We start from the raw sequence: 21,217 nt of genomic DNA on the forward strand, positions 1-21,217 counted from the left end.
CAGTACATTGTGAATATCAATTTTTTATACTTTTTATTAATATGTAGCTAAAGATACGAACAAAAGAAAACGAGCATTGATATACGTGTATATAGAAAATGTATAGAATTGAATAGAAATATATAATGGAGGAAGTATATGTTATATGTATGTACAGAACGTCTCCCTTCATACACTCATTTTTGTCCGAAGGCTTTAGAAGAGCCATATGTAACCTATTTACAGCCAAATGTGACAACTATTGTGGACAAAAAGTCACCTGAACAACACACACTAGTTACAACATTTTATTATTAAATGATCACAATTTAGCATAAAAATGATCACATAAAATCGTCTGAAACTTTCAAACAGAATAATTCGTCTAAAATGGAAATTAGTAATGTATGACTGACTGATTGTCAATCCACTAAAATGTAGGCCGATGAGTATATATTTCATAACAAAGATATTGGGCCCCCAAGATTCAGGGACTCTATCCGCCCACACGGTTGAACACCCGTTTGGTTGGGCCTTGGACCTTGGTGAACAACTTGAATTGGTAAACTATAAAATTTTCAAGTTGAGAGCATTGCACACTTACTTAGGCCTCACAAACGAGTTAATCGGGTCGGGTTCAGGACGCGCCAGTTTAATTTTGGGTTTGCTGGTTTCGGGCCGTGTTCGAGGTTGGATCGGGTTATTTCGGGTCAACTATTATCAAGTTATTCGTGGATAATAATTCGTTTGCAACAATAAACATTCGGGTCGGGTTACATAGTGGGTTGTATCAATTCAGGTTTCGAGTCAAACTCGGGTCTTGAGTTTGAGCGTCAGGTCGGATTAATTCTGCCCGGCCTAACACTACTCCATATAAAAGTAGAGCCCAAAATACATATTCCGTACTACTTTATAACTAGGTGGACTACTTTTCCTATCACTAATTAGGGTTAAGATGAAACTTCGCTTACTTGTGGGTTGTTCTCTTACACCTATTTTTATAAGCCCGTAACGAAGGCCTCAATACGAACAATATTCAATCCGTCTGATCTGTTTGACAAATTTTGATGGACAGTTATAGTCGATGACATTTGCGAACATAAAACTATGCGGAGTCCGTCTTGCTTAAGACCGCCTTATTTCAGATCGCAATAAGACCTCTCATAAGTGAGAAGCACATGGATGGTGGGACACCCCCATGTGCTTTCCCACTTACACCCTAAATGGGTTTTTTGTGAGAGGAAATGGTATCCGTCTGACCATTTCAGACGGATATGACGGTCTGAAATAAGAATTTGTGAACTATGCGTGCTCAAGGTGGAAACGAGAAAGTAAGATATAGTCAATGGACTTATGGAATATTCTATGCCATTATTCACGATTGAGCATGTCGTTATACTATGACATTACTAAAGGGAGCTAGTAATGGCGGTCGCTCCCTATTAGAAAAAATCGTTTTATATAAGATCATTTGTTTGTAGAATTGAACAAACTTCGATTGTAACTCCTACGCGTAATTATTTGAATTTTTTTTACGGTTGACAATTAATTAATTTGCGGACGTAATTATGCGTGTTTTCCTAAGGAAGGTAACAAGGAAGAAACTAATATTCTTGACTCCAATAAAACTGTGTTTTTTTTTGTGTTGACTGAAAGTATCCTCCCCTACCGACAATGAAAGGGCAATCTCCTTCTTCATCGAAGGCAATTTAATGGGTTGACCCCTCCCAAGTTTGGCTTTTTCATTCGCAAGAGTCAGGAATCGAACCCCTAACCACTTGTTTAAGAGATGAGAGCCCTTACCACTCACACCAGCCAACTTTGGTAAAACTGTGTTTTAAAATGCGTTCCTAAAGAAGGTAACAAAGAAGAACAAATAATCTCGAATCCATTAAATTTGTAATGCGTAATTATATTCGACCGCATATCTAATACATATTCTTTTCTTTATATAAATACTCCCTTCGTTCCGGTCATTTGTTGTCCTTTGATTTTGGCACAAAGACCAAGGAAAGGAGAAAGAGGCCAATTACTAAATGACATGTGGAATAATTGAATGTGAATGATCAAATTACTCATCAAATTCATTCTTAAAATAGAAATGACAACAAATGACTGAGAGACCCAAAAATGGAAAAGGACAACAAATGACCGGGACAGAGGGATTATAATATAATATATAAATAATACTCCGTAGTACTTAAACAAGAATCAAGAAACTCTCAACGAGTTAAGTAACAATCAACATATAAATCAAATGGTAGGTAACAATTAAGGACGTACATTTATATATAAAACAAGAAACAAGAATCAAGAAACTCTTAAAGAGTTACTTATAATATAACAATCAACATATAAATCAAATGGTATGTAACAATTAAGGACAATTATTGTCACAAATACTCGTGTGAGACGGTTTTACATAAATTTATCATAAAACAGATATATTAGTGTAAAACCGCCTTACACAAGACTAACTGTTGTTGTAATAATTTGTCATGCATTAGCGAACTTTTGTGCAAGTTCCCAACCGAACCTCTCCGTTAAGAATAACTCCGATCTTAGCCATTTTACGCATCGCCGGACCAATTTTAGCTCCGAATAATGTAGGGTTGTATGCCAAACTTTGGACGATTTTGGTGGTTTGAGGATCATATGCCATGGCTTGATCAATTTTCAAAGTACCTTTGCCCTCCAAAATTCGTTTAAAGAAACCATTGTCCATGACGAATTCGCTTCCCTTAGTTTGATCCAAGAATGCTTGATTGTTGGAACCGCGAGGGCATGTCTTCTTTAGTAGAGAAAGAAAGGTCGGGTTTATGGTTGGGTCGGATCTTCCATTTGCGCCGTTGTAGTAGTATAAACGGTCCTCGAAGCTGGGACAATGTGCTGTTCCGACTGTGTGACAACCTGTGTTGGTATGTCAAGGCAAGTAGTTAATCAACCTTGTATCAAAACTCGGATGAGACCAGGGCTGTCTTGGAGATTTGGGGGCCCCTGTGCGAAGATAAAAAACGAGGCCCTATATTTGTAAAAAGTGGAAATTTTCTAAGTTTTATGTAAATCTACTTCGTATATTTTATTATTACAAAGTCGATCTAGGATACCAAATAAAATAGGAGTAATAAATTAAATCCCACGTAAAAATATAAAATGCAAATTCTCATTTCCGCGGGGCACTTTTTCGTCACAAATTGTGACGGACCCAAATATAACTATTTTAATGAGAAAATATGACCATAATTTAATAGTTAACATTTTATGAGTGATTACTTTTCATCTTAAAGTGGTCACATTTAGAGCCGTCACAAGAGAGACGAACTGAATATAAAATTATATTAGTTACTTAATTTTATGAGCCAAACTGAAAGTCGTCTCCCACTATTTTTAGGTCATTACTTAATAGAAATTATTTTAAATTGGGTTGAGCTTTTTGGAGGTAAACATATTTTGCTCTAATACTTAAGTTATAAGGGTCTCATTTGTTAGAAATAAGAATAAGATGGAAAAAATACAATTATAAGGCCTGACCATTAAATGCAAGAAAAAAAAAAAATGGAAAATATATGAGCAATTGGAGAGTCGAACATGGGGAGATAGGAATGGAAAGCAAATGTCTAGCCACTGAGACACTATGCTTTTCAAATATTTTTTTGCGCTAGATTGATATATGTTTAGTAAGTTGGGGTTTTTGGGCTTAAATTTTTGGGGCCCTGTGCAGCCGCACGGGCTCAAAGACGGGCCTGGATGAGACAGTTTAAATAATACGAAGTATACCTTTTTAAATATTTCATTCGTCCCAAACATTATTTATTACCTTTGATTAATATATATATACTCCGTATATTTTAATTTAAGACAATAACAATTAATTACAAGTTGAAAATGCATGTATTAGCTAGTAGGCTATATGATGTATATATGGTAGGATAAGAATGCCGGACAACTTCAATTATTAGTAGACTTCATATATTAAAATTTCAAGTTGAGAACTTGAGACAAATTATGAAAAAGAACGTCTTATAACAGCAAGTCTCATTGAAGACGGGCATATCCGTCGCAAGCTGAATACGAATCTAGTAATATCTAGACCTATACTCGGGCCGGGCTAGGGTTGAGCCGGGCTGGCCAGGGAGCGGGTCAGGCTCTCCTGATCAGACCCGGGACAGGCCAGGAGAGGAGCGGGCTTGGCCGGGCCCGGGCCGGGCTGGGATATGCTTGACCCGGACCAGGACCCGAGGCGGGCTAAGGGCGGGCCGGCCTGACCCATTTTATTTTTTATTTTTGCTAAAATGGCGGGCCAGGGTGGAATTTCAGGACCCGGGCCAGGCCAGGGTTAACGCCGGGCTAAGGCCGGGTCGGGTCGGGTCAGGCCAAGTTGCATAAAATAACGGTTCAAGGCGGGCCGGGTCCGGGCCGTGTCAGCCCTTGCTGATGGCCAGCTCTAGTAATATCCAAGTAGATAGATAAGATAAAAGCAGAATGCCTAGAGAGTAGCATTCTGCTTTTGTCTTATTTATTCACTTGGGTATTACTTGACTCGTCTTCAGCTTGTGACGGATATGCCCGTCTTCAATGAGAATTAGAGTCTTATAATGTGAGTTTGTCATTCTATTGGTTAAAACATTTGGACGATCTTACACAATAAATAAGGCACATTATTAAGGCCAAAACTAAAGTGCGAGTTTAGTAATTTTACCTAGAAGGACAACAAAGTCCTCAGTATTAAGACCATATTGAGCAAAGAGTTTGATGGCACTTCCGACTGGAATATTTGGTCCAGGAAGTGCATTTTGAGCTTCACTTGCACTCGAGATTCGACCGTCTTTTCTTCCTGTTTCGACATCGTACCATTTTGCTCCACCCTACAAGTATTAGACATTAGACATGCATGTAACTAAATATTTATAGGCAAGTTTATTAGCTTTAAATAAAATAAAACATAAACAAATAATTGGGACAGAAGGATTACGTTTTATTGAAGATTTCAATTACATACCAAGTAAACAGCAGATCTTGCAGCTAGGACAATGATATCAGCACATGAAACAACTCCGGGACAATATTTATCGAGTGTGACTTTAATTTCCTCTACGACGTCCAATCCAGCTATAGTCGCGTCTTTGGCTGATGCCAACTCTGCTGTTCGGCCTTGTAGTAGAATCGATGCATCACATCCCTAATTATAATTATTACGAGAGAATATATAATTAGTACGAGATTGACTAATTAAATAAACGTTATTATAGGTTAAACGAGCCATGCATATTACTTACCCTAACAAAGCAGTCATGGAATTGAAGGCGAACAAGATCAGCAACGGTATCTTTCTCCTCGATATAATGTTCCTTGACGATATAGAAAACAGCTTCCTCGACATTAACCTTACCACACTTACTTGTGTAGTAATTTAGTCGTAGTTCACCATAGCAATTGGCAACAAGGGTCATTAGTAGGAACCCTAGGGCTAAAATTGAAGTTGATGAACTTGCTCTAACCATTTTAAGCTCCTTAATTAATTGATAAATTAATTAATTTATAAGTTTTATGATTTAATGATAATTGTTGTGGATGAAGAACAAACATTCCAAAGTATTTATAGGAGATTATTGCTAGTAATAATGGTATGCTTGAAGACCATTTCGTAATAATTCTAACTTGTTTGCACGTTTAGTTAGAGAATTGAATTGATTTGGCATCTTATAACGTCTTCTCAACAACCCAAATGGCCTTTTAATCTTCATCCAATTGACTTAATAATTAGTCTACAAAGACTCATAACATTTGATCAAGATCAATATGAAAAAATCGAGTAATAATTGATGCAGGAGCATTAACAAATAATGAGTTATTGATAAGTCAGGATATTTCAAAGATTCCGCCTTTTCTTTCTACGTCCTTCGGGCGTAAGTGCACTTTGTTCTCCCTCGTTGGGTCAAGGGGTTCGTTGGTTTCTTGATGACGCTTATCACAGCCAAGGAGATGAATCTCCAAGACGCTTCTTTGGGTCTTGTTGTAGGTACTTCTTTAAAGCTGTTCCGTTTAAGACGAGTAAAGACGAGATTATGGGGGCTCTTTGGTCTACTGAGGAAGTATATCACAGCCAAGGAGATGAATCTCCGAGACTCTTCATTGGGTTTTGTTGTAGGTATTTCTCCGAAGCTTCATCAATCCAAACAAACAAAGATGGATGTCTTCCTTTGGCCAACGTTGCTCGTCTATCGAAGAGTGTAAAGGATGTTTTTGAAGTGCAAGTCTGTGGACTGACTGCCGTCGTACGCCACCAACACATTATTGCCAGCCGATGCATTTACCTTGTTGTTTTAGATTATGTTATTAGTAGCTACTTCGTGTTTTATGTTGTTGTTTATAGGTATGGTTTAGTGAGCCGTACCACCACAATGTAAAACACTTTCTTCACCGTTGCCAAAAAAAAAGAAAAAAAAAAAAGAAGGATATTTCAAAGATTATTAAAGGATTTAAGATTGATTCGAGACAAGCAAACATGGTAATTTGGGAAGAAATCAGTCAGAACCGAAAACAGATCAATGAACACTCATCGGGATTGTTCAATATACTCTAGCATTGTTCACATGTTTACTTGGCATCCAAGGCAGAGATGTCGAGACTTCTACTCTAAGGAGTCATATCCTAGTATAATTATATTTATACTTTGAGTACAAATAGAGTAGTTTTTATTTCATTAGGAAAGTTTATTTTTATTTTTAGGAGTCTTTGGTCATTCTATTTAGTATTGTTCCGGGTCTGATTACGGAGCAGTGTTGTTACCACGTAAGCTTGTTGAATGATGACTTTGCTTGACTCTTCCTTTCGGCCTCTCCTGAAACAATGAACAAACTGAGGGCTCGGCTTGGTACCGAGCGTACTCACTCCGACGCTCAAGTCAGTAAACTTAAAGGGATTAAGTTGTGTGTTACTTGGCAAAGTATATTGTAGAGAGATAAGGGAGTTTATACCAGATTGTGAGGTACTTAGGTTATATTTCGGATCCTTTTCTCGTTGAGAGAAGTGGAGTATTTATAGACTTTCACCTTTTGTCACGTAGTGGCCAAGTGACCAAGTGACAGAGCAGGTGGAAAAGACTGTCTTACCCTCGGCCGAGGGGCCCATGGCAGGCCGGCAGGCCTGGTTGACTCCATGCCGAGGGGTCTTGGATATGAGTACGCGGATATGTCTCTCGGCTGGCTGGTTGCCTAGCCGAGACCCAAGTGACAGACCGACAGGCTGCGTCGGATAGGCTGTCTAATATGTTGACTTGCTGTCTTTTGTCTTTGACCTTCCTCAATGTGTTGACTCGGTCAGCGGGTGCAGAATATGCCCCATCAATTTGCCCCCAGCGTAGTCTATGCCGTGGTATGGATCTTCGATGAGTGTTAAGCGTATATTCTGCGCATGTTGAAATTCTCCTTCGGCTTCTTCTTCACCGGCTTGGTTCTGTTCAGGCCGTACCATATCCCCCCTCCACATGGTTGTGTAATGGACAGCCGATGTGGAAAAAGAAAAAGGCGCTGGCCGAGACCAAGGTTGAGAGTGCTGGCTGCTTTTGATTGCCCCCGGCCGGTGCTGCCAAGCTTGGTTGAACAGCGGGCCGTTTGGCAAGTAGATACCAAGGAGTGTGTTGAAGAAGATACGTCGATTGGCATTCTGTCAAGGAGCGTGTTGAAGAAGATACGTCGATTGGCATTCTGTGGCTGCATGCTTGACACGTGGCTCGGTGTTGATTGGTTGACGCTTCATGGGCCTTGCTCTGATTGGTCCGTTTCATGGGTTTTGCTCTATAAATAGAGCAGTTACCCTCCGATTTTGGCCACCAAAGATTCATTTCCTCAAAAAAAATTTCCTCTCTTAGCTTTCTTTGACGAAACTTCTCTCTAGTCTTCGAACCGTTACTCGGCGTAACACTTTTCCAAGGTAAACAAACAAATTTTCAACTTTTATTTGTCAAGTTTTTGTTGTCATTATGTCTTCTGCTGATGCCGGACCTAGTACTTCTGCGCCGGGGGGCTCCCCGTCGCGTCCTGATGAAGAGGAGGCATTAGTTGTCACCCCAATAGGGTTTGGGGGTTCTAAGTCGCCGTCTCCCGAAGTTGATCCACAAGTTTTGGAGGATTGGGAGGATGATGATGATGAGGTGACTGATTCTGATGGTGAGAGGCCGCAGCTCTTGCATCACGGCGAGGCCTGCTCGATCAGTCCTGATTGTGCTTGGATAAACAAGTTCGCCGCTTGTTCCGGGCCTGATCTTTTTGAAAACCATTTCTTCTTCGGCGGGGGGTATGGAATAGTTGTCCCTCAGGAGGGTCAGTCGGTCTGTTGTCCTCGCAAGGGCCATATCGGTGTGTACATCAGACACCTGGAGTATGGGCTCCGGTTTCCTCTGAATGTACACGTCGCCGCCATTATTAAAGCTATGAACGTCGCCGTGGCCCAACTGCATCCGTTGGCCATCAGGACGATTGTGAGCTTTGTATGGGTTTGTTTGTTCAAAGGGGAGGTTCCTATGGTTAACCTATTCCGCCGGCTTCATCATCTTCGGCCGTCCACCCAAGGTAGCACGGGGTGGTACAGCGTGCAGACGGAGCCGGGTTATGTTACCGTGTCCAAAATTACATCTTGTAAGGACTGGAAGGGGCGGTGGGTATACGTCGAGATGCCGGAGGACTATCCGCTGCCCCGGTCCTTCCAAAGCCGCGTCAACTTGCGGTGCGAGAACAGGGGGGAGCGTGAAAAGTATGTCTTCCGGAGTAAGCTTAAGATGGATGCCAGCAGGGTCTATCTTAATGAGGATGAGAAGCGGGCAATGCAGCTGTTTGAGGCTGAGAAGGGATGGATGCCCCCGACGCAGATCATTCTTCAGGATGAGCTGCTCTGCCGCGTCGGCCTCATACAGGCCCTCAACCAGGGTGAGTAGGGTCGGTGTGAGGCCCATCTTTGCTTGTTATGCTTCTGTTTTTTGAGCTTTGCTTTACTTCTTTTATTTAACCCTTGTCTGGTTTCTTGCAGACCGGTTTGGCCAGGATCTGTCTGTGGAGATCCTGAAGAAGTTAGGGCTTGATAAGGACGGGAAGGTTGTTCAGCGGCTTCCTAAGGCTGATACGCGTGATCGTAGACCGACCCCCAACGACCTAATGGAGGAGAAGTTGAAGGCACTGGACGTGACAGCGGCTCAAGCGCGGGTAGCTGGTAACGTGCCGAAGCGCAAAGCAAAGACAACGTCCATGGCGGCGACGACGTCAACTCCGGCTCAGTCTGCAATCCCTGTGGTCCAAAAGTAGCAGGTGGTGGTAGTCGATATTACCGTTGAGGAGGTCCTCATTGCGAAGGGTCCTCCTCCTTCGAAGAAGAGAAAAGAACCAATGCCTGCTACCACCGTCACCGAGGCAGGTCCAGACTCAGCCGACCTTTCATTTAAGAAGGTCCAGACTGGTACGGATCTAACCCACAGCTCGGATTTAGGTGGTTCTTTAGGCATTCATGATGATAGGCTATCTGACATGTCAATGACTGTTGACATGGATGCTCTGTCTGAATATTTTGCAGATCCGCCGACGGCAGCCGCTGTTCTCACTGAACGGCAATTGGAGAAGCGGCCAGTGCAGGCGGGCAGTCTGAATGTCGTCGTCGACTCCTCCTCCGTGAAGCCTTCCCCTGCTCAGCTTGTGGTGGAAGGCACAAGGTTGTGCAAGAAGCTGGCTAAGTGGAATGAACTAGCCGGCGCTCATATTTTGGAGCAAGAAGCGGTCATGGCTCGAGCTACCCCTGCGCTTGAACGGCTTAAGCTTGAGCTAGCCGCTGCCAAGAAGGAGGCCGAGAGAGCCAAGGCTGAGGCTGCGGTGGCTGCGCAAAAGCTTAGGGAGGACGCTGAAAAGGCGGTCCTAGCCGAGAGAGCCAAGACTGAGGCTGCGGTGGCTGACGCTGCTAAGCTGCTGGAGGAGAAAGCCAAATTTCAGAGTGCCTTCGACGCTGCAGTTCTTAAGAGGGAAGAATGGAAGTCTCTGTATTCGGCAGCGGCGGAGGGACACAGGAACACAAAGGCTATCCTCGCTCAGAGGGAGGAGGACATTGAGAGGCTGCAAACCGTTGTCATCCCTAACATGTGTGCCCAGTTCCGGGACCAAGCTGAAGAGGCTACCAGGGAGGCAATCAAGAAGCTCGTTCCTGAAGGCTCCTTCCCGTGGCAAGAATTTGACCAGCTTCTGGATGAGATGGCCGATGCTGCGGAGAAAGCGGTTGCGGAGAAGGCGGAGGCGGCGAAGGCCGCTCAGGTAGCTGAGGCCAAGGCGGCCTATGATGCAAAGGTGAAGGAGGCCAGAGAGGAGGCTGAAAGGGCAAAGGCACGTGAAACTGCCAAGCCTTCTTCTGGGTCGGCCACCAAAGATGATGCTGCTGCCCCTGATGGAGGGCAGCAACAAGCATAGGGAGACGGGCGGTCGTCACCAGACTCACCTGGCCCTTCGGATAGCTTCAGCTGTTCGGGGGCCAACTTTTGAGCCTTTTCTCCCTGCCATCCTTTTGGCGCTTCATTGTCTCAATGTGATACTTTTTGTTGTTCCTTCTTCCTTTTTTGTAAAACTTTGGTAGGTTGAGTTTAGGCTATCCTTATTGGGACGGCCGTCGACTTCTTTCTTGTATTACCTGTAAACATTTTAATAAGAGTTTGCTTACTTTGCCTCCGGCTTGGCCGAGGTCTTCATCTCATTTTTGTCTGAGTTGTCTTCTTACGTTATTAGTTGAGCGCTTTTTTTTTCTTTTCGCTTTTACCCTCGGCTTGGCCGAGGCAGCTAGAATGCGTATCTCAACTGTATTTAACGGTTTTTTTAAACATGTTGGCATGTTGGTCGCTTCCTCCACCACCTCCGGCTTCAGCCGAGGCAGTCAGATTTGTTATCCCAACCACCGTTGTGAACATCTTACGAATCAGTCGTTGTGTCCCCGTCATTCTTCGGGGTAACGGCCGAGGTGTTCGTATCTGTAGACGTGTTGACCGCTTCCTCTTTCACTCTCGGTCTAGCCGAGGCGTCCGATTTGCGTCTCAACAGTGCTTATACGTTCCTAAGCAAGCTGGTCGTTGTGGCGAGTAACAACTTGCTGTTGGCAAGTCGTGTTTCCTAATAAGGATGGACTGCGCTCCGTATCTATAGACATATTGACCGCTTCCTCCGCCACTCCCGGATTGGCCGGGGCAGTCAGATTTGCGTCTCAACAGTGCTCATACGCTTTTTGTGCTTTGGTAGTGACTGCCTGGCTTAGTTTGCGGCGTCTACTTTGGCACGACTTATGGAGGGGACAAGTACTTTGATGGAAATCTTGGATTATATTTTTTTTTTCATAAGGTATAATCATGCGTTGGGGTGTCCACAACGGTTTTGGACACCTCCGCCACTATACGAAGTATTTCCTTAGATTGTCCGTGTTCCAATGGCTCATTAGAGGAATACCCTCCATGTCTGTCAGCCGGTATGTACCCGGCCTCATTTCTTCAACCACTTTGTAGGGTCCTTCCCAGTTGGCCGTCATTTTACCATGGATGTTTCCTTTGTTGGTTGCGGCTGACTTTCTTAGGACTAGATCTCCGACTCTTAAGTCTCTTTTGTGGACCCTACGGTTGTATGCTCTTCTCATTCGGTTTTGATATACTGCCAGATTAGGCCGTGCCGTGTCCCGACTTTCTTCGACCAGGTCTAGGGAGGCTCTCAGGCCTTCCTCATTTTCGGCTGGGTCAAAGGTTTGCGTTCTGTATGTCGGCACCGCTGCTTCAATTGGCAGGATGGCTTCAGACCCATAGACTAGGTGGAATGGACTGTACCCCGTTGCTTCTTTCTCCGTGGTTCTAAGGGACCACAGGACGCCGGGTAGTTCATCAGCCCATCTTCCTTTCAGATCTTCAACCTTCTTTTTCAATCCGTTCAGTATCGTTTTATTGGCTGCTTCCGCCTGCCCATTGCTCTGAGGGTGGCAGACGGAGGAGTATGCAAACTTGATACCGAGCTCTTCTAGCCAGTTCATCACCATGTCACTCCAAAATTCTCGGCCGTGGTCAAACACCATGACTTGGGGTAGCCCAAAACGAGTTATGACATTCTCCCAAATCACTTTTCTTACGGCCGCCGTGGTCTTGGCAGGTACCGCGACAGCTTCAACCCATTTGGTGAAGTAGTCGACGACGACGATCAGGAACTTTCTTCCTCCGGAGGCCGTTGGAAATGGCCCTAATAGATCCATCCCCCACTGTGCAAAAGGAAGGGGACTAAGCACCGGTTGCAGGTCTCGGGAAGGAGCATGTATCACCGGAGCATGCATTTGACAGTTCTTACACTTCTTGGTCTTAGTTCTGGAATCCTCAAGCATGGTGGGCCAGAAGTAGCCGGCTCGGAGAGCTTTGTGGGCTAGCGTTCTTGCCCCCATGTGATGTCCACGATGCCTTCGTGAATTTCTGTCAGTATTAGCTCCGCGTCGGCCGGGCCGACACATTTCAAGAGTGGTCTTATTACGGACCTTCTGTATAATTCTCCTTCAAACACCAAGTACCTGGCGGCGATCCTTCTTATCTTCTGAGACAGACTGCGGTCCTCCGGCAACTCATTTGTTAGTTTGTATTTCATTATCGGAGTCATCCACGTCGTCTCGGCTTCTATGTCGCCCACCGTGCAGAGTGTGTTAGTAATGCTTTTAGCATTCCTGATATCCACTAGCACGGTTCGGCTGACATTCTTGATGGTTGAACTGGAAAGTTTTGAGAGAGAGTCGGCTCGGTTGTTCTCAGACCTGGGGACGCATTGGATTTGGAAAGTTTTCAGTTTTGCTGTGTCAGCTTTTACCCTTTCCAGGTATCTTATCATTCCGTCGTCTCGAGCCTCATACTCTCCTCTGATTTGGTTAGTAACCAATAGTGAGTCTGTGTTCAACACAATGTGTTCTGCTCTGGCAGCTCTAGCTAGCTCGACTCCAGTTATCACCGCCTCGTATTCGGATTCGTTGTTTGAGGCCGAGAAGGTAAATTTCAAGGCATACTCAAACTCGTCCCCGTTTGGGCTGATGATAAGGATGCCGGCTCCTGAGCTGTTCGTCGTGGAGGATCCGTCGGTGTATACTTCCCATACTCCGGGATTTGGTTCTTCTTTATATGTGCACTCGGCCAGGAAGTCTACAAGTGCCTGCCCTTTTATCGAGGGCCTCGGCTTGTATTGAATGCCGAAGCCGGATAGCTCTACTGCCCATTTGATGAGCCTGCCGGATTTTTCGAATTTTTCCAATGCTTTCTCCAATGGTTGGTCGGTTAGGACCGTCACGGGATGTGCGTCGAAGTAAGGTTTTAGTTTCCTTGCGGCAACGACGACAGCAAAGGCTGCTTTTTCGATCAGTGGGTAATTGCTTTCGGCGGCCAGCAGTGTATGGCTGACAAAGTAGATTGGGTGTTGCTGCTTGTCTTCTTCTCTGACTATTACGGCACTGACTGTGGCCGAGGTAACGGCTATGTATAGATATAGCGTCTCCCCCAGCATCGGCCTAGACAGGGTTGGGAGAGTTTGAAGATGAGCTTTCAGTTGCCTGAAAGCTGTGCTCTGTTCCTCCCCCCAGCTGAAGTCTTTATTCCCCTTCAACACTTTGAAGAATGGGGTGCTTTTATCGGCTGACCGAGAGATGAAACGAGCGAGAGCCGCCATCCTCCCGGTCAACATCATAACCTCATTTCGATTCCTCGGCTCCGGCAGGTCCAGTATTGCTTGGACTTTTTCTGGATTGGCATCAATTCCCCTGGCGCTGACAAGCACGCCGAGGAACTTACCTGCCCGGACACCGAAGTTGCACTTCATTGGGTTAAGTTTCATCTTGTATTTCCTTAGTGAGCAAAATGTTTCGCTCAAGTCGGCCAAGTGCTCGCTGTCAGACTTGCTTTTTACAATAGCATCGTCGACGTAAGCCTCGATGTTTCGCCCTTTTTGATCTTGAAACACTTTGTCCACCAGCCTAGTGTAAGTTGCGCCAGCGTTTTTCAAACCGAACGGCATCATTTTGTACATGTATGTGCCGTGTATGGTGATGAATGCGCACTTAGGCATGTCTTCTTCGGCCATGAATACCTGATGGTACCCTGAGAAGGCGTCGAGCAGGCTTAGCATAGTGTAGCCTGCTGTTGCGTCTATTAAGCTATCTATTCGAGGCAAGGGATAACAATCTTTAGGGCATGCTTTATTAAGATTTGTAAAATCAACACACATCCTCCACCCCCCCTGGTGACTTCTTCACCATTACAACATTAGCTAGCCACTCAGGGTAAGTACAAGGCATGATAAAGCCTGCCTCTAACAATTTGTCTACCTCGGCCTTGATGGCCTCATCTTTATCGGCCGAGGAGTTCCTCATCTTCTGCTTGACAGGGCGAGCGTTGGAGAGCACGTTCAGCTTGTGAACGATCACCTCTCGGCTCACGTCTGACATCTCGGCGGCTGAGTACGCGAAGACGTCTTTGTTCTTCCTCAGCAGGTCAAGGAGATCGGCTCTGAATTTTGGCTCCAGGCCGACACCGACAATTACGGTGCGTCCTGGGTCAATTTCCACTTGCTCGGTCTCGGCCCCCTCGACCATGCTGAAGTTGTTGGTGCTCATCGGATCACCCTCCTGTTGTAAGGATGGGCTCTTCCCCTTCTCTGATTTCTTTGCCACTTTGAAGGATTGCATGTTACACCCTCTGGCAGATACTTGGACATTGACAATTTCGTCTCTCTCGTTCTTTGAGACGAGCTTTTGCGCCTCCCCCCGGTCCGAGACATACATCAATGTCAGGGCCCGGATGGACATGACAGCATCGGCTTCGCTCAAAGTAATCCGGCCTATCAGAACATTGTAGGCGGACGAACCATCAATAACCACGAACTCAGACCAGACATTTTTAGCCGCCTCGGCTTGGCCGAACATCACCGGCAGTTTGATTGACCCCAGGGGTACCAGGCCGGCCCCGGAGAAGCTGTATAGTGGGTTGGTGCAGGGGCTCAGGTCCTCAATCTTCAGACCGAGATTGAGGAAGCATTCCCTGAACATGATGTTCGTGTAGGCGCCTGTATCAATTAGGCACCTCTTGACCAAGTGGTTGGCTATGTCCAGGTGGACCACCAGCGGATCGCTGTGTGGGGCTACGACTCCTTCGTAGTCTTTCTTGCTGAGGGTTATATCGGGGATGGTGGAAGCGGGGGCCGCTGTGGTGGGCACAAAGTTGATGGCCTGATAAAGCTCATTCAGGTGCCGTTTGTGCCCATTAGCTGACCCACCGTTCTCGTTTCCTCCGATAACCACCTGGATCACTCCCATCCTCTGGAATACTGATTTATTATTCGCCCCGTCGGAGCTCGTTTCCGGGGCCCCAACCACATACTTGCTGAGGGCCCCCTTTCGGATCAGCTCCTCGATGGCGTTCTTCAGATGCCGACAGTCGTCGGTCTTATGGCCGGGCTGGCCGTGGTAATCGCAAAATTGGTTTGCGTCGCCCTCCGCCTTTGTCTTGGGGGGGTCTTTGTAACACCCCCATACTCCAAGTGCCTTACCAGGACCACTCAGGTATAAGGATACTACCATCTCGGTTGCCCGAGGTACTGAATATCATAAGACAATAAAGAAACGTACTTTTAAAGTAATTATAGATTAAGTGATTACATGTTCAAACCAAAACTAATAAAAGGAATTACAAGGTTCTCATACGGTCTACGACTAAAACTATCAAAGCTACTAGACTTCGTCGACACAAATGGAAGACTTCTAACGCCACGTGATGACTCATCCTGGCTATCCCATACGCGTCATATCACACCCGCTCAATAATCGCTCACCACCCCCGAATGGATCACCACGAGTTTTAAAACATTTAAACGGGTCGACTAATCACACAATTCAATACATATATCAACAATAAGATAAACAGACAGCTGAACTGTCACACACACACACACACACACACACCACCAACTCCCATCGTCTCAATACTTGACCGTCCACTTTGGACCCATTACGCCATGGGGGACCGCAGCCGTTCCCACCTAAGCCCCGCTCATCATACGAGCGATAACCCCGTCCCATTAATGTGCACATCCCCTTCCGTGGCGGGTTCCACGAAGGGCGAAACTAGGGCGTGAGATCACTCCCGCAAGTGACCCCACTCACCCCGAACGCATCTCGAGAACCATCAACAAACACAACCACAATCACAATCACAATCACAATCACAATCATCATATCAAACAACTAACTACAGCACATCACCAATATCCCATTATGGGACTAATACTGAGTAGGAAATCCTACCTGGAAAGCACAACACGCAGACGGTATTTACAGCTGTATCAAAACGGCTCCTCTACGAATTCTCCTCCTATCATACATCACATAAAGACTACACATCACAAACTACACACCAAAACCCCCAATTCCTAAATTAGGGTTTCACTAATCTTAACAAAACATTATATCAATTACATTAAAAGCTTACCCTCGACGCAAGGAATCCAACGACACAAACTACGATGCAAACCGGCCGTCTGAACTCCGGGAATTGTCAAGAACGCGATTAGGAAGAAGACAAGTTGCTTTCTCTCTTAAACAGGTTTTAGGTTTTGTAAAAAGTGATTTAGAACAAAGACGAATTGGTTTAAATACCTTAATCGCGTAATTAACAAAACCCGAGAAAACTCCCCCGTAAAACCGGACACTCGATCGAGTACCCAAGGTACTCGATCGAGTACCCCCCTACTCGATCGAGTATCCCAGCTACTCGATCGAGTACCCAACAGGTCAGAAACTATTTTATTTCGCAACTTGCCCTTACTCGACAGAGTAAGGGCTACTCGATAGAGTACCCCAAGACTTATAAATACGGAGTATTACAGTCTTCCCTCCTTAAAAGGAACTTCGTCCCCGAAGTTCAACCCATACATAAAAACAACCATACTGACTCGACCAAGACACAACAACTTAGCTAAGGACTCGAGAACTCGACCGAACATAGAACATGAACTCTTAACCCCCATTCTACCAGCTATGTTTACTTCCACAACATGACTCACTATATCGTATCTACCACATATATATCTTTCACGACACCAACTCCATACATAACCAACTACCATCCTCTAATGCTGCTAGCTCCATAATATCATCAACTATCAAATCCAATACCAAGACACTCATAGACATCAAACGGGATGTTACATTCTACCACCCTTAAAAGGAACTTCGTCCTCGAAGTTTACTCACACTCGTAACCTCATCATCCAACTGTCAATACTAGCGAAATATTCTCACACTCCTAAACATCACGCTACTACAAGCACGGTCATGACCTTTAATAAAATCACCCACAATCACGAATCGATCTTTTATTCTACATCAAGACTCAACTTCCGAATATATTACCATATGTACAACCATCAAAATCTGTTTTATCGCATCCTACTCCTCTTAAGACAAATGTTACGTCCTCGTAACTCACTAATACCAAACCATATCTATATCTCATTACCCTCTGTACCACCACATGTCAAAGATAACCGTCTATAAACCAAACACTCACCATTCTTATATCCAAGGCTCCCATACATAAACATTTCCCATTCCTCAACTCATTCGGCAACAAGACCTAACCTATACCATAAACTCGTAGCAAATCACCATACCCACTCTTCATTATTACTGCCAAACAACATACCTCTCTACGTAAGGCACTTATCTCCCAGAAGCATAACTCACGGTCCGCACTCGTTACGTACACGCACACTAGATCCTCAAGTTCTTTCTTTCATTACCGCAAAATTCATACACAACTTAACATGACACTAATTTCCCCAACACCCCACACTCACTGTCTCAACAAAAGATTATGAACTACCTGCCGCTTTCAGCTCATTACAACACATGATCCACGAATCATTTCCCATTACCATGTCTACCGATGTCTCATCTGAAAACAAGATCAACATTACCGTAACAACCTCTCACAACCGCGTCCCATCAACAGATTATCACTATCCCATGACAACAACGAAACATATACAACTCTATTTCACATCATACTCTACCTCATTCCCAACTTAACCTAGTAAAGAAAACATAAATAAGCAAGACAACTGTCTATCAGCACAAACTGAAACTCGTAGAGAGCAACATCAAACAAAACAACAATCTATGTATAACTGGTATGTACTTTCGAAACTCGAATCATAATCACCCCGCCTACTCCACCACAACCGGTGACGGCATCACAACGCCGCCACCAACAGCCACACCGTAGTGCGAAAATACCCGCATCACAACACTAAATATCGAGCCCGGATCACCACCCGAGGCACCACAACCACATCGATAGACATCACAACTACATACGATTCCATAAATACTGCCTCGGAAATAACCTTTCGGACAAGGAAACTTACTCCAATCCACTTTACTCTATCACTGACACGCCTGTCGTTGACCTGTCAAAAATAAAACCTAACGGTCTCAACTAAATATGTAGTAGAGGCAGTCGAGTATCGAATCCTCAGGGAGGTAATGCAACTACAGCTATCTATCTCTAATCCTATGGTAACAATGGGGTTGATTGAATTTTTGGTTCTAAACTACGGAGTTAAAAGAAGAGAAATAAGGTAAGAGCAGTAAAGCAAGAAATACGAATTAACTATCAATAAGAGGGGGACATGTCGGGAACTCGGTTCACTACGGTAGTTTAACAACTCAGCAGTAAATGACTCAGACGAACTAACGCGAGACGGATATTAGAAGGTCCTTTCGGTCCACTTCCCACCCTAAAATACCACTAACTTAACTTTCGTCCTCATTAGGGCAGTCTACTGTTTATAGCAGGCCTATTTAATCCAATCTTTCGATCCAGGACTAATTGTAGCCAGTTTAATGGGTGACATAGAAGCGTGCACTCAACTAGGTCGATAATTACAGTTATATTGCTATAGTGACAGAGTCTCTTTAACCAATTCGTCTAATTCATTTACTACGTCGTCATTATTCTACCGCAGATCCCCTAATCCCAACATGAAGGAGAATTAGCTACTCATATTCATAACTGATCTAACAGCACATAATATTCCAGCAGAAGACATAACGAAATAATAATTATAAAGCGCAATAACAGAAATTAGGGCGAGAAATAATGATAACATAAAACAAGAATTAAGGCAACAAAGGGTTAATTATTATTAAGAGAAGGAGGAAATTACAATCTAAGCAATCCGGCGTAAAGAACGACGAAATCCGAGTGCAATAATCCCCAAAGTGAAAGCAACGTCAAAGTAACAGTAGGTTCTTCTAAAATGAATGATAGTAAAAGAGATAGTCTAAGAGTAAAAAGTGATGCCTAATTAACCTAGTAATCCTTGGTTAAATAGGAAAAGTCTAAGTGTTTATGCGGAAATACTAAAACACGGACTGATTAAGCCCACGAAGTCAAAAGTCTCTCGATCGAGTAGATTAGACTACTCGATCGACCATCAGCTCAGGGGAAACTCCTCGATCGACCTTCAGGGAACTCGATCGAGGACTGGTCATGTGTGGATCACTCGATCGAGTAAGCAGTAGCTCGATCGAGTCTTGGGAAGCTTAGGAATCACTCGATAGACCACCAAACAGCTCGATAGACCACCTGGGTCTTCAATTCAGCTCACGTCTTCACCAAAATGCCTCGTAAGGCGTGCAACGACACTTCTAAGTGCAACATCTCACTCTGGGATGGTCCCGTCTCCTCTAAATGCATGCAAAAGGGCAGAAAAGAGCATGGTTCCGCTACTTTTGCGATCATTCCTACAAAAAGGACAAAATACAACAAAGTAGCCAATTCGGGGCAAAATACTATAAAAACAAAGATATAAATGCATAAAAATACGTCTTTGAAATAGGCCAAAAAGACTATACATTAGGCACGTATCAAATCTCCCCAAACCAAACCTTTACTCGCCCTCGAGTAAACTCAAAACTAAACTAATGGAACGGAAATGATAACTCAGAGCTAGCCTAACTTGTCCACTTGAACCACTTTAATGCAACAGAAATTAACAGTTAAAGCTAGATAGTCAATACGCAAACGAATTAAAAGCTGTTCAGAAATAAAGCTGACCTATCGACCTTGCAAGACCAACAAAACCGGACTCTCACGTGGTCACTCTTCTCTCATGAAGCAAAGGGCAAATGTTATATGTAAAAGAGAGAAGAAAAACAGTCACTCACCTAACTGCGACCTACATAGCATGCATGCAACAAAAATGAAAGACAATTCAAGTACTAATGCACACACTCCAACCAAAAATGTCCGTCACAGCCGAGGGTTTGCAAATAATATGGGAATAGTGAGGTTCAGGTGAGAAAAGGCTAAACAAGTTATGGAAATGTGGAGGTAAAAGCGTCAAGCTAGTTCCTAACAGGACCATAATAAACCATCCGGATCTCAACTGTCTGAAAGACTAACACAGGTGCCCTTCACTTGGCACAAAACTCACTAGACTGAAACACAATCTCCTCAAAAAATGTAAAATAAGAGTGGAGGAGTCAGACGGTCACAAAGTTCCCTTTTTTAAACACCGTCTGAGACAACTAACTGAAACAACCAACCCTCTTGTCGATTGTACATCTTCGAGCATCTTCTCAACTCTGACAAGAGGGTACAACTTTTTTCACAATCTATCTCTTCTTTTTTTTTTCGTGAATCACATCATTTTTTCATTTTCTTCTTTTTCTTTTTTTTCTTTCTTCACGTTTTTCTTCCTTTTTCAATACTTTTTTTTTTCTCTTTTTTTTTTTTTCACTTCCTCCTTCCTCAATTCAAACACCAACTCCAAATGAGAATTACGGACCAAACTGCAACTGAAAACATACCACAAAAGGACAGACTAACTAGCTTGACTAGGCAGGCTTAGTTTGGAATGTGGCTAATGGGTCAAAAAGGCAAGTTTTGGTCAATGTGGAGCTAAATGGGTGAAGAATGTAAAGAAAGGGAAATTGCAAGACCCTCCCTGCATGTGACACCAACCGCAGACCCGAATATGTGCATTTGACGAGAAATTGAATGTCCTAAATGTGCAAATGAGACGAACATGCTATGCAAGGAGTACTACTCAAAATTCCTAATGAACTGGTCATGAATGTCACCAGTTATTGGCTCTAAAAACTCAGAATTTTTAAGTAGTTTGCCAGTTTATCAGGTCAAGTCTAAACAGTCAGCTATTAT

At 44.1% G+C, this 21,217-nt stretch overlaps 1 protein-coding gene across 1 annotated transcript; it reads right to left on the reverse strand.

The window, feature by feature from the left end:
* Positions 1-2,423: 2,423 nt before the first annotated feature.
* On the reverse strand, positions 2,424-5,480 carry LOC141590868 (peroxidase 57-like). Its single transcript, XM_074411392.1, has 4 exons — positions 5,256-5,480; positions 4,979-5,158; positions 4,679-4,844; positions 2,424-2,889 (listed from the first exon to the last, which is right to left on the reverse strand). The coding sequence occupies exons 1-4, from the start codon at positions 5,478-5,480 to the stop codon at positions 2,483-2,485; spliced, it is 978 nt and encodes a 325-aa protein (XP_074267493.1). The 3' UTR covers positions 2,424-2,482.
* Positions 5,481-21,217: the final 15,737 nt, after the last annotated feature.

This window comes from Silene latifolia, chromosome 7 (genome assembly GCF_048544455.1).
Source record: "Silene latifolia isolate original U9 population chromosome 7, ASM4854445v1, whole genome shotgun sequence".
NCBI classification, from domain to species: Eukaryota; Viridiplantae; Streptophyta; class Magnoliopsida; order Caryophyllales; family Caryophyllaceae; genus Silene; species Silene latifolia.